This window comes from Lytechinus variegatus, chromosome 4 (genome assembly GCF_018143015.1).
Source record: "Lytechinus variegatus isolate NC3 chromosome 4, Lvar_3.0, whole genome shotgun sequence".
Lineage (NCBI taxonomy): Eukaryota > Metazoa > Echinodermata > Echinoidea > Temnopleuroida > Toxopneustidae > Lytechinus > Lytechinus variegatus.
This window is the reverse complement of record NC_054743.1, coordinates 39333036-39354154: the sequence shown is the minus strand read 5'-3', so window position 1 is coordinate 39354154 and position 21119 is coordinate 39333036. Positions and strand designations below refer to the sequence as shown.

The following is a 21119-nucleotide window of genomic DNA, read 5'->3' as shown; positions in this document are numbered from 1 at the left end:
AGAAGACAGTGGTGGATCTAACTTTTTGCTAAGAGGGGGTGTGACAAGTTGGTTTGACCCAATAACCATGTACTACGATGTAATGCGTCCTTTACCCCCCCCCCTGTAGATCTACCACTGTTCTGCTTACGCGACTCGCGTAAACAGGGGAAGGGTGATATCTTAGGTTAACCATCGTACCCAGCTTGAATCTGCTGCTACCTGAGTGGTACAAACCAGTCACTGAGGGTATCATTCATTTATAAATGAATCCTAACCGACAGAAGCGAACATAATACTGGTTGCATGACGTCATGAGCATCGACGGTGCGGATTGGTGCATCATCTTGCTCATGAATAATTCACATCTCCACCAGAACCCAAAAGGCCTCAACACTGGGCGTATTTACTGGGTCAGATAGTATCGCGTGGTAGTCTTGTCTGATACCCTTTCATGTACCCAATTATGCGGCTAATAGCAGCATAGTTTGGTTGTAAAATCGGAGGAGGACCAGAGTTATCCGCATTATTTTGATGCTGCAATTATCTGCATAATAGCAGCATCGGGACCAGATTTTGACTTTATGAAAGTATTTCGAAAGTAATGCGGATAATTGCCACGGTGCGGTCACAAGGTCACCCTTTTCCAACGCAACCCCATCGGAGGGGGTGTGTGCCTTTGCCATGACAATTATCCGCCTTTCTTCAGGACGGGCATTCGTAAAAATAGTGCGGATTATTTATGGAGTTTGTGAACGCAATTTTTATTGAATTATCCGCATTATTCTTAAGCGGCTAATTGGACTAGAGGTTTATGAAAGGGGTATCAGTCCAAGTGTGGCTTGGTAATAGCCTAAGTCATGAGGTCTCGTTAGAGGGTTCAAACAAGAATATGGGTCAGGAGCTGCGCAGATGTTCAGGACACCATAAAGCTGGCCCATTTCCCTACTCTCCCTGATTCCACGATTTGATAAAGTAAAATGTTTCGAGTATGAACTGTCCCCTGTGTTGCCAACTTCCAGTGCATGGCGATCGTCTCATCGATAGGAGTTTTATTTTCCTTACAATCTTTCAAATCTTTAGATCAACAACCACTCCAAGTTAAAATATATCATAAAACAAATTTATATGATAAAAACAAAACATTCCTGTTTGATGCCATGATATTTCAACATTATATCTGATTTTAGAATCCTAGATATTGAAACTATTCAGCAAAAAAGGGCTGGTCATGTGATTGTGAATGGCACATAGCCAAGCTTATATCATCTTTTAAAGAAATGTTGCAGTCCCAAAATTCTGTTCCCAATCAAAGGAAAGATTTCTATGCCAAAAGAATATTGGATTCATTTGGAATGTGGTAAGATTACTAATGAAATGATTTATGTGTTTTGTTGACAAAGTGCATGAGAAAATGCAGGAAATAGAGAATGTACTTCCTCATTCCATGTTATACTTCTGATAAAATACTTCATGAAATGAAATATCTGCACTGAGATATGACATTTGAAATTGAAGAAGAAGATAATTTCAGCCTGTGGACATGTATTCAAGGTCATGGTTTGGATACCATTCCAAAATGAAATACCAAGCCAATGAAGAATCCAAGGGTCCCTAAATTGTGCTTACCCCAACTGAGGGTGAATAAAGGACTATGAAGGGGGGGGGGGGGTCAGGGTGGAGACATGGGGCATGTTTTAATGAAGATCGACAAGCCACCCCCCCCCCCCCCCCCGATAAACAAATAAATAAATCAATAAATAAAAAAAAATAAGTTATTACTCAAAGTGAACAGTTAAAAAAGCTTACTTTTGAGAAACAAAACAGGGGTAAAAGAAAGGGGAGGTTTGCTCACCCCTTGGATCCACTTCCATAACCTTCACCTTCCCCTACCCCCTCCCCAACCATCACCTTCCTCAATACACAGATTGTCAGGTTTAGATTCCTATTATGATTGATGGAGTTTCTATGAGCGACATCTATCAAAGGTTTGTTTCTTGTCGTGATTAATAGATGTATTAATTACTTCCTGATTAAAAGTATGAATGCAAAATAAAGCTACGATCATGCTTGCGTTAGAAGTAGCAGTATCGTGTTGTTCTTTTAAAATGTAATACAATGGCTCGATCCAGCAAATTGACTAACTTTGTTGATGAAAAGAGACAAAAACGGGTATCGACATATGAAAAGAAGATTATAAGAGTGCAATACAGTGTTGTTTTCAAATTGACACATTAAAAAATTGAATGACATGAATGAGTTATAGAAGCTACTTTTTAATAGCCCTATATATTAAACATATTATGTATATGAAACTTGCCCTTTATGGCAACAAATACACTCTAAATTCCAAGAATTTAGAATAAATCCAGATTGGCTGTGAATATAGTGACCAGCCGAATTTTTAGTTTATTCAAATCTTAAGGATTAACTTTTAAATCTCAAAAGATTTAAATTTAAATCTTTTTAGATTTATATTTAAATCAGCAAGGTTTAAATATAAATCTAATAGTCGGCTGGTTACCATTCACAGCTGATCTAGATTAATTTAAATCCTTGGAATTTAGAGTGTGATATATACTAATTCAATTCCATTCAGATATCTTCATTCACATATCTTCATTCACAATCACAGATAAAGACTTTTTGATGATATCTAAATCTCAATGATCTAACAAAGAATCTCTATATTTGTTCGTTTTTTGCAGCATCAGGAGGGAGCAACAGGGGCGATACGGCAAAGAAAAAGCGCAGCCTGAGTTTGAAAGGTATCCTGAAGGGTATAGGAGATCACTTCAGAGGACAGGGTGGCAGTGCCTCCAACTCACCACCTAAAGCAGAAGGGTCTGTTGATCACTCTGGTAAGCATCTCAAAGGATAAAACTCCAGCCTCTTGCCATTGTCAGTTAATGATAATAGTCGGTTCTTATATAGCGCATAACACATTATGAAGAAACGTCTCTGTGCACTTCCGAAGGACTTGTATATTATTACCCCGACTGTAGCTCAAGCAGCTAGCTTCCAGCGCTCTGCATTTCAAGGAATAAATTCCTGCCAGGTACCCATTCACCTCACCTGGGTTGAGTGCAGCACAATGTGGATGAATTTCTTGCTGAAGGAAACTACACCATGGCTGGTATTTGAACCCACGACCCCCTGTTTCAAAGTCCGGAGACTAATCCACTGGGCCACAATGCTCCAATCTTAGTCACACCAGTGGAACTGACTCCAGTGTGACCAAAGTTATTGTTTTTAGCCAATCTCACAGCCCGGCTGTTGCTTTGTTTAGAGTCGATTCCATTGGCGAGACTGCAGTATCGGGTTAGGTAGCCTATAATTTATACGGAGGTGGCAGCTACATGTATATCATTGCTGTTACGATAAACGTAAGTGATAACGTCTAATGATGAAGACTACGAAAATGACTGCGAAGCAACTCCCACCTGTACACTCCTGTCTTGTTAATGCCGTTGTATTTTTATTTTTTTGGAGGGGGGGGAGGGTTGACCAGGATTCATTGTGTTAGGATATATATTAAAGAAAGGTGGGGGGGGGGGCACTGCCCCTGGGTCCCCCACCGTATATGCCACTTTACTGTAAGAAATAATCTGATCCGTAATCACACTCTGTGAGTTAGACTAGGGACTGATCCTTTTGGAATGAAGTGCTCATCCTATAGCTCTTTTTGCCCCTTTGAGGCAAACTGCCTTTTAAAGATAGTTTCACTCCAATAAGACCTTCAATCCACTCAAAAGATGTACAAGCTCACTTCAAAGGGACTGGTCCCTGGTCTCAGTTGTAGAGAAGTGTGATAGCTTTCAAATGAGGAAATAGCATTTTAGAGAGTTTTCAAGTTTTTTCATGAAATGTTTCTTTTTGCCTATGTTGCCCTTTCACTATTCCAACTATCATACGTTTCATTACGCAATCCTTGAAATTATTCCTTACAACCTGGACATGCTAAGTGATAGTAGAGATTGGATTGTACCTGTCGATTACGGTGAGGTAGGGCCCCTTCTTCACTTCCTGTCGAGATTTCCAGGTTTACTTCCTGCCCTCCCAAGACATCTATTCCAACAAACCTTCGACACTGCTGCAATTCTTCATCTTTCCCAGCTCACTTTGTTCCTCATTCTCATATCCCTTATTCTATGATGGACCATTACAAGCCATTGGCAAGTATTTAATTAAAACTCTGGTTTAATGTTGTGGTTTAACTAGGAATAGCCAATATCGACGGGTATCTCAAAATGTGCAGCTTGAATTTATCAGCTTGACTGTCATTCAAATCATTGTGAACTGCCTGGGAATAAGACCTGAATACATTTTCTTTGCCATAATAGCAAAATGAAAAAGGACAGTAAACATGAAACATACAATATCTTTGAAATTTTGACATTTTGGCAACCCATAATTTTAGCACAGAGTTATACCATGGGCCAAGATAAACTGTACTTCGGAATAGTTGTCATTATGCTTTCCAGTATTTGAATATATTAGAAATACAATTTTTCCTGTTTTTATTCTATTTTGTACAAAATATTTTCATTCAATGTGCTACATATCGTAGATTGGAAGAAGATAAATGTTTCATTAATTTGAATTAAAGGAGAATGAAACCTTTGGAACAAAATAGCTTGTGTGAAAACAGAAAAATCAAAGAAACAGATCAACGAAAGTTTGAGAAAAATCTGACAAATAATGAGAAAGTAATGAGCATTTGAATATTGCGATCACTAATGCTATGGAAATCCTCAAATTGACAATGCGACAAATATGTGTGATGTCACTTGTGAACAACTCTTTAGTATGTATTTCACTTAAATTGCCTCTTTTATCACATCTATCAGTAGATCACGTGTTCTTTCTATTTAGGAGGGCATTTAATACACATTTTTATAGGATAAACCATGGAGAAAAAGTTTGTATCACCATAAGTTAAAGCCAAAAGAGACAGTTTGAGGGCATTTTATAGTCCATCAAAAGGAAAGTTGTTCATATGTGACATCACACATCCTTGTCGCATTGCCAATGGGAGGATCTCCATAGCATCAGTGATTGCAATATTCAAATGCTCATAACTTTCTCATTGTTTGTCTGATTTTTCTCAAACTGTTCTTATTCTTTGATTTTTCTGTTTCGACACAAGCCTACTTGTTCCAAAGGTTTCATTTTCCTTTAAAACTTCCATCATCATTGTTATGGCTGTCCAAAATCATCCTTTTCTGGCCTCAAATTCTTGGCAAAGTGAAAGCTTTGCATCAGGGAGATTTTAGCAAGCCTAAACTGTGATATAAAGTAAATTAAAGTTACCCTTTTTCTGTTATGAATAGTGATCCTAAAATCTGGAATTATGTATATAAGGGCCCTATTAGTGGACCTTATGGATTGTGTATACAAGACTGTTACCCCCCCCCCCAGATTCCCTCTAATGGTTATGTCCTCAGTGACTTTGTGTAGTTATCCCCCTCTGCCCCTTCTGTCTCCCTCCCCCTTCATTTAAAAATCTAAATATAGACCTCGGTTGAACACATGCTTTAAAATTTTTTTTAATAATTTGTATACTTCAGTGAAAGTGAAATACAAACAGTCAAAGCAAATATACTTTATGGATGGCCATAACCCTTTCTAGCCGTTGTTCCTGTCACTTTTGCAAGCTTCCTTACATTGACCTCCTTTTCTTCACCCCTTTCACCAGTTTTATGAGTAATGTATCCCTTTTTCAGATCTTTAAAGAGTAATCCTGGAGCTCTTAAAGAAAAGCATTGAATTATATCCTTTTTGACATTCTAAAGGTTTAACATGATTGAGATTGTAGAAAATACTTCATATAGAGCAATAAGAATCAAAACGTATTGGTCAATCCCCTCTCAGCCCCCAAAAAAACCAGCACTTTGAAAATCATGAACTATTCTCCTTTGTTTGAACATGTTCTGAAGAAAAGGGTTTGATCACAGAAAAAGATATGAAAAAGCAAAATCTTTGCCTAGAGAAGGGATTGAAAAACAATACTTTGCAATAACAAGCAAACAAACAAATGTTTGTCATTTTGAGAAACTATTAGCCCAAGAAAGATGTTTGAATATTAATTATTGTATTTAAAAAATGATGGTATAACAAAAAAGATATCTTGAACATCGCCTTTTTTTGACAGCTTCAAAGCCATTGTCAGAGTCAAGGCTGATGTATCTGTAAGGCCGAGAACCTTTCTATAGGTCTTGCATTGGCCGGCCATTTGACAAAGCGCAAATTGAATTGCTGAACCTATTTCTTCAAACAATGAGGGTGATGCATTCCCTCTTTTTTGTGTGCCCCTTTCCTTTATGTTATTTTAAAGGCATTTTTGGTGCCCCCAAAGTCTGAATTCACCGGTAGTCTGATCTGGTCGATTGCGTTATCTCCAATATCCTATTTCTACCCCCTATAGAACTACTAAGTCAATTAATGCCTCCCAAGTTGTACTTTTATTCTTTCCTTCTTGACTTCTTGCCAATTATTGCCTTCTTAGATTATGAATTATATGAAATATTGCACGAGAAGGACGCAACACAATAACCGAGTCACAATTTAGGTGTCACTTTATGTAAATTTAGATATCTGACCACTCTGTTTTGTTGCATCAACTCATAATATGAGTTTTATACTGCTATACTGCTGTAAGGAGAAAAAAGTGGAGGACAATCGGGAGGGAAAATTTGATTTATACAAAATAATTTGTTGCTGTTTCTTTTGTCAAATTCAGCCTTTATTGTCTCTCAAAAGGTGTGTTAAGGATCAATAATTTTTTTCTGTTTCATGAACGGACTTGTCAGACATTTTATTCAACGAGTCCTGTTTTATCTGACAGTAACCATAGTAACAGTGCCTCTCAGCCAATCAAAATCTGGGAAAATTGTCAGATCTGGCAACAAAAATGTTGATGAAATGCTCCAATGTATTCTCGAACTTCAAGGAGAAGGGCTTCGTTGTAAAACAGTTTTTATAACTGAACCGAACTACCCTCCAGCTTATTTTATCATTTGTTATAAATAAAACGTGAATTAATAAATAATAAAATAAGGTGGTCTGAATACGTCTCAGAACCAATTCTAGGAAGATTTTATATTCAACCTGAACATTGTATAGAGCTCACAGACACTATTGATATCCTGGTAAATACAGAGTATGTCATGCTTAAAAGACAGGTCCACCCCAACAAAAAATTGATTTGAATAAAAAGAGAAAAATCCAACAAGCATGACACTGAAAATCTCATCAAAATCAGATGTAAAATAAGAAATTTCACAAAACAGTTCTATTCACGTCCTGGTTGGAAATCAAAACAGTTATATGTACAATAACTTTGTGACATGCAAATGAGAGTTTCTTTGATGTCCCTCCCTCACTGTTCCTTTTTATTTTGTTATATGACATATTGTTTGATTGGCCGATATGGCCTTTTGCATCCAAGATAAAATCATACATTTAACATGATAAAATAGTATCTAAAAATATAAAGAGGCAAATATGAAATTTTCTCCCCATTGCCCTGTGAAACAAAGATTTTTTCTCTCCCTGATGTGGTACATGTGGTATTCCCATTGCTTTATCATTTTATGGTTCAGTCAAGTTGGTCCGAATTGTCAAATCTGTAAAAATTGAAAAATTGTAATTCAAACAATGAAAAACAAAAGAAATAGTCAAGGACATCACAGACTCTCTCATTTGCATGTCACAGAGTTGTTGTGCATATAATGGTTTTGTGAAAAAAATAAGCAAAATTTCAAAATTGTAACAAAATTTGACAATTTTATGATGACATTTTTCAAATTTTGCTTAATTTCACAAAACAGTTATATTCACATCCTGGTCGGATGTGAATATATTTTACATCCGATTTTGATGAAATTTTCAGCATTATACTTGTTTGATTTTTTTTCTTTATTGATCAAAATCAACATTATTCTTCGATGGACTTGACCTTTAGAATTGACTTGATGCATAAAGTATCCCAACAAATTTCTGTTTTCCTTTAATTATGCTCAATACAACTACGATTATGACAAATCAGTACTAGAACAACAGGCATTGGTCAAACTTATCATTTATTTTGCTGTTTGGTTGCAGTGCTGTATCATACTGGTGGGTGAGTGCATACTAAACAATGATTGGATCTCAGCCCAAGTTTCACAAATGAATAAAAATTAGATTTAGAGTGAATGATAAAGTAATATGTAACCCATTAGTGTTAATAAGTTTCAAGCCCCCTGACAAAAGGAAATAGATTGTATTTTTATATAAAACATGGCCTTCAGAACATTTAACCAAGATAATATAATTAAACTTGTTAAAGCATAAATCATGTAAAAGTGGGTCCATAAAAGCTAGACAATTGATATTAAAGAGTTATGGATTTATTGCACTACATTTTTGCTTATCAGCTATCTTTCATTCTTTTTACCCATTAGGCCTATACTGATTCATTATTTTCTCAGAGAAATCATCATATCTGAATTATGATAAATTGACCAGGCATTTTCTATTATGGGTACCCTTGTGATTTGTGACAATAATCCCTCAGTGTTCCCCAATATTTCTCCAACAGATAACCAATACCTTACCAATTATGAACAATGAAATGAGGAAATTAAGCAGGTCACTCACTTCCCCTTACCCCCTGATCCATGGCTCCTTTAATTCCTCAGTCCCACCCTATTGTTTTAATGCGATGCCAACAGGATCATTTCCCAATTAAGATCTGAGGAAGCTTTTTCAGAGAGCGTAGCAGTCTCTGCGCATCTGTTCGTCTACTGACAGGCACGATAATGTAGGTGCACAAAACTGGGATTGTAAGAATTATCCTATGATAAGCCCTTTTAATAGACAGGAATAGTGTGGTGAGGATTCTTTGTTTATAATTTATAACTTAATAATGCTGGAAAAGCCAGCTACAGCTAAACTTAAAGCCAGGGTAATCATAATTTCTTCCTCACCAAATAGGCACCTAGGTAGAGTACAGTATGTATGTTTTTGTTATAATGAATGTTATTGTGAGTATGGTCAGGTAGTAAAAAAAAGAACTATGTGCAAATTGGAAATGTAAAATGTAAAGATGAATTAAGTTATTGAATTGAATTTCAATTTCAATTCAAATTTCAGTTCAGCATGTTGAGCTAGTAAATAATGAACAAAGCGCAAATCAAAAAACGAAATGAAATTTTGAAAGTGAATTTCTTTTTAATTCAGATTTGCGTGAGACAGAGAAACAGAAAAATCCACCATGAACGAAAAAAGTGTTCTTTCAATCCAAAACATGATTGGGAACAGTGACAGTTATACTAGATCTCGATAGAAAAAAAAATAATTCTCTGAAAGTATTATAAAAAAAGTCATGGATATTGAAGGCACCTTTTCAAATAAGTCCAAGACTTGACTTTCAATCGGCTGTCCTTGTTAGAGGATGACGTAGATTGTGTGAGGAGATCTTTAGCCCATTTCCCATTAAGGAAATGGCATTGATTATCTGTTTAAGGAGTCCATTGCTCGGGACTCGTTATCGTCATCGTATACTTGTTCTCAAAGAAAATTGGTTGCACTGGAAGTGTTGATGTATGTGACAGAAATAATTTGAGTGACACTAGCTCAATCATTTGTGACTTTTGAGTTTCAGATGTTGTAGAATCACTGGATTGTTTAAATTCAGACTGATTTCCAGTCTCAAAGGCATTTTGAGTACCAAAGTGATGACATCACAAAAAATATCTTTTTGCATTTCAGCTTTTTTATGCTTTATTTCTGTGTGACATGATGAAAAAACCCCACAGCCCAAATTTGGTGGGAATCGGTCCTTGGGGGCCTTAGATATGACCTCATGAATACTTAATTAGCCCCATTAAAGTCAATGTATCATTTGCCTGGTTCCTCAAATTTAGAACCAGACATGTGATACATTGATTTCAGTGGGGCTACATTAATTATGTATTTATGAGGTTATACCTTTCATGTTCAACCTAAATATGATATCAAAAACTACACAATCCACTTAAAAAGGAAAATTTATGACATCATACTTAGGCACTTTATTGTACTGCATTTCGTTTGAAAATCTTCAGAATTTTTTCTCACGTCTGTTTTTAGTGCTAATCTGCATTTGATGATGCTGGCTAATAGAGAAAAATCTCACCTAGGACTGTTTTGAGAAGAGATATTTTACATTGTTGAATTCTAAAAATTATTATTATTTTTTTTTTTTTGGGGGGGGTGGTTGTGTCATCTAACCACGGAAGGTCTGTTCAGGGAGTTGGAAGGTCTACTCCCAACACCATTGTATGTGCAAGTTCTTGTACTGTTCCTCATCAAGAATCTGTATGATTCATTGAAAATGAACTGTTTTTAATTATTGTTCAGCATATTGATCAGCTAAAGGTTGTGCTGCTGATTTCTGGACTTAATAGCTTTAATCCACAATCACAAACCCTCATTAAGTATCACAAAATGGATATCGGGTACAAGCTGTCTTCATGAAAGTGCATTGCACTCTCTTTGATTAAAAGTGCAGAGCTGCCAAGGAGTACAGATTTTCTGTATTTATTACTGAAAAATTAGAAGAATACTGATGGTTTCATGCAAAATACTGATTTCTCGGGTTCCACTTTTATTTGTTGTATAGTGATTTCCTCAACAAAATATTGATTTTCAGTTTTTATAATACTGAAATGTTTTTGTTCAGGCTGGCAAATCTGAAAGTGTATATTGCTTACCCATTTTCACACTTAAGTGAGCTTAGATAATTTATTTTTTGCATTTGTCTGATTAAAATCGATATATCTTTTGTAGTGTTTGGCCCATTGCATTTTTTTCAATAGAATAATAAAAGTAATAAAAGCCAGATCTATATCATGCTTCTTCAGAGGAAATAATGAGCAAATCTCATTACCCTGGCTTTGGCTTGAGCTGCTGCTTCATCAGCAGGGCTAAGTGCATTCAAGGAATTGAAAATCTTACTGAGGACAGATTCACCTTACCTGGGTTGAGTGCAGCGCAATGTTCTATCACTTCCTCAGTATAAGACTGTATACCCTGGACATTGTTCACTTTGATGTGATAGTTCCATCACCCATTAACCATTGGTAATTACCTACAGACATCTATGAGCACACCCCTCAAAGTGTGCCAAGTTTGGACTATTGAGGTACTATGCCAGGTAGCGTAAATAAGGTCTGCCCTGTTCTCACTTTAAAGATATCACAGGGTAGATCCTGCTTTCTTATCAATGCGAACAGGGTTTATTATAACTAGTGACACACCAGCGTATGGTCAGTTGGTTACGCTTTTTGTAGTCAAACCAAAATCCAAATTTCTTAAAGAGGATTAAATAGATGAGGAGGGAGCACGAGTCAAATTAAGACTTAGTCTATCCATGGGGTTATTATGATTAATATGTAATTGACACCTTGTCTTGTATCTTTGATACCTGGTATGACATGTGTTTACCAAGGCTCCAAAATAATTAATCTTGTTATTTACATGGTTCTAAAATAGCGTTTATAATCTATGGGTTTTGTCAGCTGTACACGGAATAAAGTGACAGCCAGCAGGTATTGTCCACTTTTGATTAATTTTTCTAAAGAAGGGAAAATATCCTACTCGTTCACTTTGGCTCCTAACATCATAGTATATGAAACACTCCCTCCCCTGCCAACCCCACATCGCGTTCCAGAGTGTCAAGGGAAAATTATGAGGTTGTGCAAACAATGATAACCATGACAGTATCAAATCACATGAAGTACCTGATTGATTAACATGGACATACTGTAACTTTCGTATTTTATAATTGCCTTGCTTCCATTACTCTACAGTGCTTCATAACTGGAGAATTACATAATCATACAGTATACAAATAGCGAATAGGCATGAGTGCGATGGTGCGAGATTTCGCATGAGGTGAAAGAAAGATGCTCTATTCAACGAGGCGTTAGCCGAGTTGAATAGAGCGTTTCTTTCTTTCACCGAATGCGAAATCTCGCACCATCGCACGAATAAGAATATTCGCTATTTGTGTTGTACAACGCCTCGGAATCTAGCGAAAATATGAAAAAACACAAGAGTTTTTCCCTCCAGTAATCTATGAAAAGGGAGCAAAAATATTGAAAGCAAAAAGCAAAATCCCACAAGCCGGCCCACAAGCGCACATGATCTTGGACAGAATTGCGCATTTAGCCAGCGGGCTGTACGCGCATTGTTACCTTATTCAATGAAATCGCATTGTGACGTCACCTCCTAAAGCCGTGCAATGGTACATTTTGGATGGTACGTCTTGTGTGCAACGGTACGAATGTGTGACATTCAGCCTCCCATTTGATCGCGTACAACAAGCTAAGTAGGCGTTGTACAACTAAATATAAATTCAATGTCATTTGAAATTTTCGTTCACTAAAAATCTGTCATCACTTTATTAATGAGAATTTTGAAAATGTTTCTTTTCAGATGAATGGCTGGCAGTGAATTGCAATCTTACGTGTGAGGAGTTGGCTAACATCATGACGGAGTTCAAGGGAGGTCAAATAGGAGAAGACGAACTTTGGAATAGGGTGAGTCAAACATTTAACGCTTTATTAGCTTTGGTCAACTGCTAGCATGATCATTGGAGTATGGCCATGATCAGCATGTTCCACTTATCGGTTCTAAGGTCAGGAAGTGGCGCAAATCCTCAGATCTTGCCCAAAGTCAAAGGCGAGGTTTTGTACTTGAATCATTTTGCATTATTTTATAGAACAAGTAGCAATAGAGGAACAATTTGAAAATAAGAAGACAGATACGTGTTATACATTGGATGGCAAATAATAAAATAGAGCCCAAGACAAGCCTGCATTACTGACTCAAGCTGGTCAGATGATGAAGAGTTCTTTGGCACAATTGGTGACACATGTGATGCAACTAGAAATGGTGACCTGGCTCAGGCACTTAAAGGTCAAGTCCACCCCAGAAAAATGTTGATTTGAATCAATAGAGAAAAATCAGACAAGCACAATGCTGAAAATTTCATCAAAATCGGATGTAAAATAAGAAAGTTATGACATTTCAAAGTTTCACTTATTTCCCAAAAAATAGTTATGTGAACGAGCCAGTTACATCCAAATGAGAGAGTCGATGATGTCACTCACTCACTATTTCTTTTGTTTTTTATTGTTTGAATTATACAATATTTCAATTTTTACAAATTTGACAATTAGGACATCCTTGCCTGAAGCACAAAATGTTAAAATAATGGAATTCCACGTGTTCAGGGAGGAATGAAACTTCATTTTACATGATAATGACGAGAAAATCAAAATATTTCATTTTTCATATAATAAAATACAAAAGAAATAGTGAGTGATGTCATCAACTCTCTCATTTGGATGTAACTGGCTCGTTCATATAACTATTTTGATGAAAATAAGCGAAACTTTAAAATGCCATAACTTTCTTATTTTACATCCGATTTTGATGAAATTTTCAGTGTTGTGCTTGTTGAATTTTTCTCTTTTTATTCAAATCAAGTTTTGTTGGGGTGGACTTGTCCTTTAACTGACTGGTTTATGACCCCCCCCCCATCAGGAAAATGTCAAAGGCCTAATACTTCACATGGCTCAGCTCTTGTAACCACATGGACAAGGTTTCCTGGAATCCTGCAGCTTTCATTGTACGATGATTAGTCTTCTAATTGCTAGTCATCTCTGGTTAGTTTAGTGTAATGTGGAGATTCACATACACACAGGGGTACTGCTAAAGGGGGGCAGGGGGGGAACCTCAACTATGACATTTTTAAAAGTAAATTGGGGAAGAGAAATAGGGCAAAAGGGAGTAAATACTGGAAGAGGAGGAAGAAAGGGAATAAGAAAGAAAAGAAATGAGAGGTATGGGTAATGTAACTCTTGTTTATGAAGAAGAGAGGAATTAAGAAACAGAAAAATGAGCAAGAGCTCTGTTTGGACATCCATGGTCAGATGACCAAAGCTGAACCTTTAAGGGAATACCCAAAAGATCCTTGACACAAGTTTGTGATGATTTATTGAAAATTTGTAAGGAAGTAATTAAGTACATCCGGTAATTACTGAATACGTAAGGTTGTACTTGACCCTCTGAAAGCTAATAAGAATTCAGCACCGACTCGTAGGTGGCACAATGGAGGTTAAGTATACGGGGCATTGACTTGTGTTTCCATGAAATCATCGACTACATCGGAGGTAAAGAGTCTTGCCCTTGTTGAGAAGAAGTGCTTGAGGATATCGTGAGAATAGGATGCTAGCGAGCAGGAGAAGGGGAAACCCCTAGCTTCCTGTGGATAAATGTTAGCCCTCTCACTTTCCCCCTCGGTGATGACATCCACATCCAGGAAGGAATTTTCACTGACTAATGTTTCTTCGCCTCACGAAGTGCATATTCATTAGGAGGATGCTCATTTTCTTGGCAGATTTTTTACTCTTGTTTCCACTTAGAGTGCAGGGGGTTTGGAGAGCTTGCGTGTCAAATGGAAACATTGTCATGTTCCCTAGATTAATCTGACTTTGAGATTCCTCTTGTTGGTGATTAATGTATCGTTGTACAGTATCTTTTCCTCGATCTTTCTGTTACCTCTCTCTTTTCTGGTTTTTCTTCTTTCAAAGTCATGATTGATTGAATGCCAAATTTCTTTCAGTCACTTTGAGTCTTTTCTTTCATGGCTTGTGCAATTTATTAGTGTTTCCTTCTATTTCTAAATTCAGACTGACTCAACCCCCCCCCCCCCCGCCTCTTGTTTCTTAATCCCTTCTTGTATTTTTATGTTCACCTCTTTTACACATCTTACACATCTCAGATACACAACCTATGGGTTCCATTCTCTTTTCTCATTTATTGTATGAGTTAGCTCCAGAAGGAGAAGTCTAACTTATGTAATTAATGTGAGTTGCTATCGCACCCAGCTCTTTCCAAGGTTCCATTACATTTGCTCCGGTGACAATTGCTCCACTGCAAATTGCACACACCAATGGAATGACCAACTTTAGCACTGGATTTAACACTTATACCTTATCCTAAACCAAACATAAAACACTATTGATACCGTAACCCAATATTGTATATGAAATAAAGCCCGGGGCAAATGTTGTGACCCTTTCTACACCGTACTCTATGGTAAATTGCCAATTCGTCCACTGCCAACTCTTCCACTCACCACATGGTCTACTTTCATTTAGTCCATCAACATTTCGTCTAACAACCATTTGGTCCAATCATCACTTTGTCTAATCACCATTTCGTCCATGACCATTTCGTCTCATAACCAGTTGGTCTAATATCCATTTAATTTCTATTCATTTTGCACAATTTAACACTTAGTCCAATTAGGCCAAATGGTATAAGGACTAAATGGCTATTGGACCAACTGGTTATACGGAATGGCATTAGACTAAATGAAAGTAGACCATGTGATGAGTGAACGAACTGATGGTAGACCAAATGATAGTAGATGAGTGGATGAATTGGCATGAGACGAATTGGAAATAAACCTTGTCTTCTACACCTCACTCCTCCATGTAGGTTCCTCCATTGCAAAGTATGTTAGTGTCTGTGTTTATCAGCAGGGATAGGGTGTGTGTGTTGGGGGGGGGGTGGTTAGGCCCTTAATGCTCCTTAAGGTATGATCAGTCACATAATAAAAAAATAAAAACACTAAAATGTATAGAAAGGGTTCTTGCACAAAAAAGGGACTACAATTACTCAGAAAAATCAGACAAGCAACAAATAAAGTCCCAGTGAATCTGCGCCTGGTTGAGAAGGAACTCTTGAATTTTAACCTATATTATTGATGACATTTTCGTGAAACAGGATCATGATTAATAAATTAATCGCAAACTTGGATTGGCTGAGCGGGAAGCACCTGAAGTTCAAACTAATCGTTGCTGGCTTATCTTCGTCTTCCTGAAGCCCTCTCACCCCTCCTGGAGACCTAACAAGGTCAAAGGGATTAATGACAAGACAGAAATAGAGGTGCTCTAGGTGTACTGCTGGAAAGAAGTGCTACTTTAGAGCTTTTATACAGGTGCACAATGGGCAATGCACTCATTAAGTGTGTGTTCATAGAAATAGATGTATGTAGGCAAGGATCCATTTTACTTGTCAGAAAGATTTTTGATCTTAGGTATTGCTGACAATTATCAGCATACTACTTTTGTCCTGAGACTTTTGGCAAACCGCTGTCATTCCTTTACAAATTAAAGAATATTGGATTACAATCCAAACCTCGCATTTGTGTCAGGTAGCTGAATAAGTGATATTGGTTTTGTTTATTGAAGCTGACTCTAGCAATTGTCTTCTGAGGCCCAAATACAGAATAATAGATGATCGAGCAGACATGATAAAGCTATTATGCTAGTTGTGACTTCCGAGTGGTTCCTGGGCTCTTATTAAAATCTTTGTCTTACAAATAATAAGCCCACTTTATACTTGGCTAGTGAAACAATTTGATTTATTCATTATTGTTTTATTATATTTATCACTATGCCTGACATTGGTTATTGTATTGGTAAAAGTAAAAAAAATCCCCCCTCTGACAAGACTGGTCATACACTACAAACCATAAAAAAATGCTTTATTATGCTCATCTATAGACATAGTTAAGTTGGTAATTAGTAAAGTCCTATGGTATTTGGGCTATCTTTCTTTTCTGCATCAATTGTAGATTTTTTTCTAAAAACCATTTTACTGTAAATGCATTGATCAGCTTACATCAAATTACATTTTTTATGAACTTGGCCTTTAATGGGAAGGCTGGTTAGAAGATACTAGAGCGGGTAGTTTTTAGTGGCAAGAAGAACTTTCTTTTATCAGATCGAAAGAAAAAGGTGAGTCAGAAAGTTTCCCCTCCCTTAGGTCACCATGGGAGATCATTATTCTGATAACTACCCCCCTTGGAAGTGACATTCAGTGCCCGTTCTGACTGACAGAATTTTTTTAGAATTCAAACTTATAGGCCCATATAACTCCAGTTTAACTTTGGCCATGGTCTAACTCTTTGTTGAATTATGTCAAAGTTTGTTTAGACTGTTCAGTATGTTTCTTCTTTTTGCCATGCTCTTTCCTCATGCTCTTATTGTGAAGAGAGCTATTTTGGTTGTTGTCCCCAGATATTCATGAATGTTTCGAGTGTCGAATGAGCTGTAATTTAAACTTTTGCTTGTAGAGATTGTTTCACAAATGCCTATCTGTAGTTAAACCACAACTTATACCCGAGTCACATTTCCCCTACGGCAACCGTACGGTGAGTCGAAAACAGTGTTTTTTTTGTACCAGCTACATTAAGGTGGTTTAAATATATATATATCAAGATGAAGAAAACGACTGTTATCGACTCGCCTTAGGGGAAACAAGTTATGAAGACCAGGGCTCGTAACACAGGATTAGTGATCAATCGCTAAACAGACTGGCCAATCAAGATAAATGTTACACACGCATTTGGTTTAAAATACTGACCAGGAACCAATCAGAGCTTTTCTTTCATATTTGCAATTCATCGCAAACATTTATGTTATGGAGCCCAGGTTTTGTACAAAACCAGAGTCCAGAATATAATCTAAAGGAATATGGTAAAGAATCATTATATGAGTGTGATTAAAATGTTGACAAACATTCCTTTGTTGCTTTGAAAAGTTTCTTGAGAATTTGATTGTGAAAGCAGCTTATTTATCTTCTTCTTCTTCTTCAGGGTATACTTGTGTCCTTTATACTTAAAGATTAACACATTTGATTTTTGTGTCCGGTGCTTGTGCTGGACGGTGCAGTTGAACTGCTTGCTATGTTAGGCAATCTCTATTTGAGTGACTTTTCATGGTTAAAGATATTGTTTTTTGGAAGCGTCCATCCTGACTTTTAGAGACATTTGACTTAGATGACAGGTTTTTTTTTTATTTAAATGACCATGGACCTGAAGTGACTTAGATGACAGTTGCCATTGGTTCTTTTGTTCTCTATTCTCTTATTAATCAATGGTTCGCTCATCATTTTGAGTAAAATATGCATTAATAGATTTCATTTTCTCTTATTTTCTTCATTCTTCTGATTTACAGGTTTACGAGAAAGAGCGAGAGAAGAGGAGAGTACAAGGCACCATGACGTTAGGGTCGTACATACCCAATGGTGGAGCTTCAAGAGATCAGGTGATCAATACTTGCATTCACACTCAAAATAAATTGGTTTTCTCATACATTCCACACACAATGAATACATGCTCCTTTGCATTCAGACATAAAACAATCCCTGTTTCCCAAGGGTTGAGTAAAAACAAAAACAACCTGCATTCTTCTGCACTCAGAAACAAGTAAGACCCCATCATCCCCTTGCACAAAATAACCCCTTCATCTCTTGCGTTCAGACAAATTATATGAATCGCTTTTATGTTGCAATCAGACACAAAAATGAACCCCAATCCCCTTGAATTTGGACACAAAATAAGCCCCCTTTTCCTTCATTTGAGACACAAAAGTAACCTCTGTTCCCATGCATTTAGAAATAAATCAAATCCATTTCCCCCTTTATAGAACAAAATTAATCGATTTCCCCTTGCACTCAGACAAAAATCAATCTCTGCTCCCTTGCATTCAGACAAAAATAAACCCTTGTGCCCTTCTCGCCTTTTAGTAGACCTAAAAAAAATTATTTCTCTCATATTCTGAAAAAAAATCAACCCCTTATCTGTTGCGTTCAGACACAAAATGAGCACCCAATTTCTTGAATTCAGATACAAAATAACCCTAAATCCCTTGTATTCATTTATGACAAAAATCTACATCACGACCAATCAGTTTGACAGCTATAAGTCGAAAAGATTGTATCTTTGATAACTTAGAGATATCACTTTAATAAAAATATACACAATATAGGGAATCCCTACTTGGGTTTTTCCCTGTGTTTACGATGGTAAATTGCACAATTTAGATACTGAAACTATCATAGTGTAATCTGCAGTGGTAGACATTTGTATATTGTATTTCACAACATGTCAAATGAAGGGGGATACATTGTTGAGTTTCTGTGATTGTAATAGTTGACATTTTCTTGCTCTGAGAGAATGTAATTGATATTCATGCAAACAGTATTGTATATAGCAATGTATTGTGGTGTATTAAAAGGAAATTGATTATGTATTAAAACTTCCCCTTTAGATTATGATTGTCATGATGATGATTTTGTTAGTGATGATGTTGGTGGTGGTGGTGGTGATGACGATGATGATGATGATGTATTTTTAAGTTTTTTAAGTTAATAAAAAAATAATTCAATAGTGTGTAAAAATTAGAAAATGTTAATAGAAATTTTAAATACTGGCCTTTGGGGAAATTTGGATGCAGTTTTGGCAAATACGGTTAATTTCTCATTTGATGACACTTGATTTTTGTACAAATTACAATTGTAATTATCTGATGACTTTGGTAATAGTATATCTGTGAAGCACTTCAGGACATTGCCCCGTAGTATAATAGTCTATTCAGCCTTGTATCTGTAGTAACTCTGTTTGGGGTCTATGGAAAATTGTTCATTATTCTTGAATTGCATTGTGTTCAATGGGGTAGGATGTAGAGGGGTTTTTTTTAATAATTTTTATAACCATTTCTTGTTCAAGTACCCAGTAAACTGTGATAAAGAAGTTCTGCCGATGATGTCATATCCCCATTTTGTTCTATTGTGTTTTATTATATGAAATTAGGTTTATTCAAAATTTTTCTACCAAGAACTAAAACAATTGGATTGACAAGTGATTAAGTACAACAGTTATTTACATCCACAACTTATTTCATCATAATGGAGACACATAATTTACACATGTTTGAAAAAATGAAACATTTATAATTTCATGTAATAACATAAAACTTTAAAATTCAATAACTTCATTATTTGTTATCCGATTTTGATGACAGTTTCATCATTTTACTCTGAATTTCACTCTATTTAGATGTAAATATTTTCAGCCTGGACCATCCCTTTAATACAATATAATTCAGATGTTTCCCCACAAGGCTTGTGGGACTACTATTAGAGCATCCTACACGTTCTATGCATCATTGCTGCTCCCATTTTCTATCAAAATATCCCAGAACATTTTTTCGATCAATTTTCTTATCTCCAACCCATTTAATGTTCCCCCGCCAGGAAGCAGCGAATGTTCCCACAAGGCACGTCCCCTCCGAGCCCCAGTAACCCACTCCCACGCCAAGGTCAATCATTGAAACATCACTCGGCTGTGACTTGAGTCACTGCTTTCGTATCCTCGATCTAACTTTCTCATTTTCTTTCTTCATTTCTCCTATCATCTCTATAGAGATACACAGGTGAGCGGAAACGCATAGACAAAGACAGACATAATAAAGGTATCAATCTACTTTTTTTTAATTAATCGATGAGCATGTTGCGGAGCATGTTTGCAAGTTTTTATTATCTTTGGTTGCCTGCACGTGAGTAACACAAACAAGTTTGTTTTAATTTCAATATCTATTAAGTTCACATGCTTGCCAGCAGTTGAGTATTTATTCTTTTTTTTTAGAAATTTCCTAGCAAAATCAGATTTACTAGTTCATTGCTATGATAATGGAGACTGCAACACAAAGCTTAGTAGTCATTATAGAAGATTACCTGTAAAATTGATTGCATTGACCACAGTGTACAATCAATCATGAAAAGCGGCCGTATGATCGATCGTTACCATGGTAATGGGACCGTGCATGCTTGAAATTGACCTGGATGATAAACTCTACTACCCTGTGGTAACTACCATGGTAAAAAAGTTGCTAAACAGCCAACCAAATCAAGATTCCATGTTGCTTTCATAGTTAATTTTATGCAATTGGGCTGTAGTTTGATTCCTTTTTTTTAGTATGGCCATACTTCTGCTCATTGTCGGACCATATCACTTGTTGCGTGCTCGTGGATCTTAATGCAAATTTACTCTTTCGGGAGAGGCATTGCATGGAACAATACATGGAAGATGAACAATACCATTTTAAGTATTTGTATATCACTCTGTACACCTACACTATATGATTTTCTTTCAGATTCCTCATGAACATAATTTCTGCTCTTTTAGTGCCTGACAAAATATGTTTTTCATTTCAAGAATTTGGCACCTACATTATGTGAATGTGTTTGAT

At 36.5% G+C, this 21119-nt stretch overlaps 1 protein-coding gene across 1 annotated transcript in view; it reads left to right on the top strand.

The window, feature by feature from the left end:
* The window catches only part of LOC121412981, a 69936-nt gene that overhangs the window by 26018 nt on the left and 22799 nt on the right, over positions 1-21119 (top strand). The window contains exons 3-6 of the mRNA XM_041605745.1: positions 2688-2840; positions 12445-12548; positions 18045-18134; positions 20294-20342. Of these exons, the coding sequence (XP_041461679.1) occupies positions 2688-2840; positions 12445-12548; positions 18045-18134; positions 20294-20342 (396 nt within the window). The remainder of the gene's footprint in view (positions 1-2687; positions 2841-12444; positions 12549-18044; positions 18135-20293; positions 20343-21119) is intronic.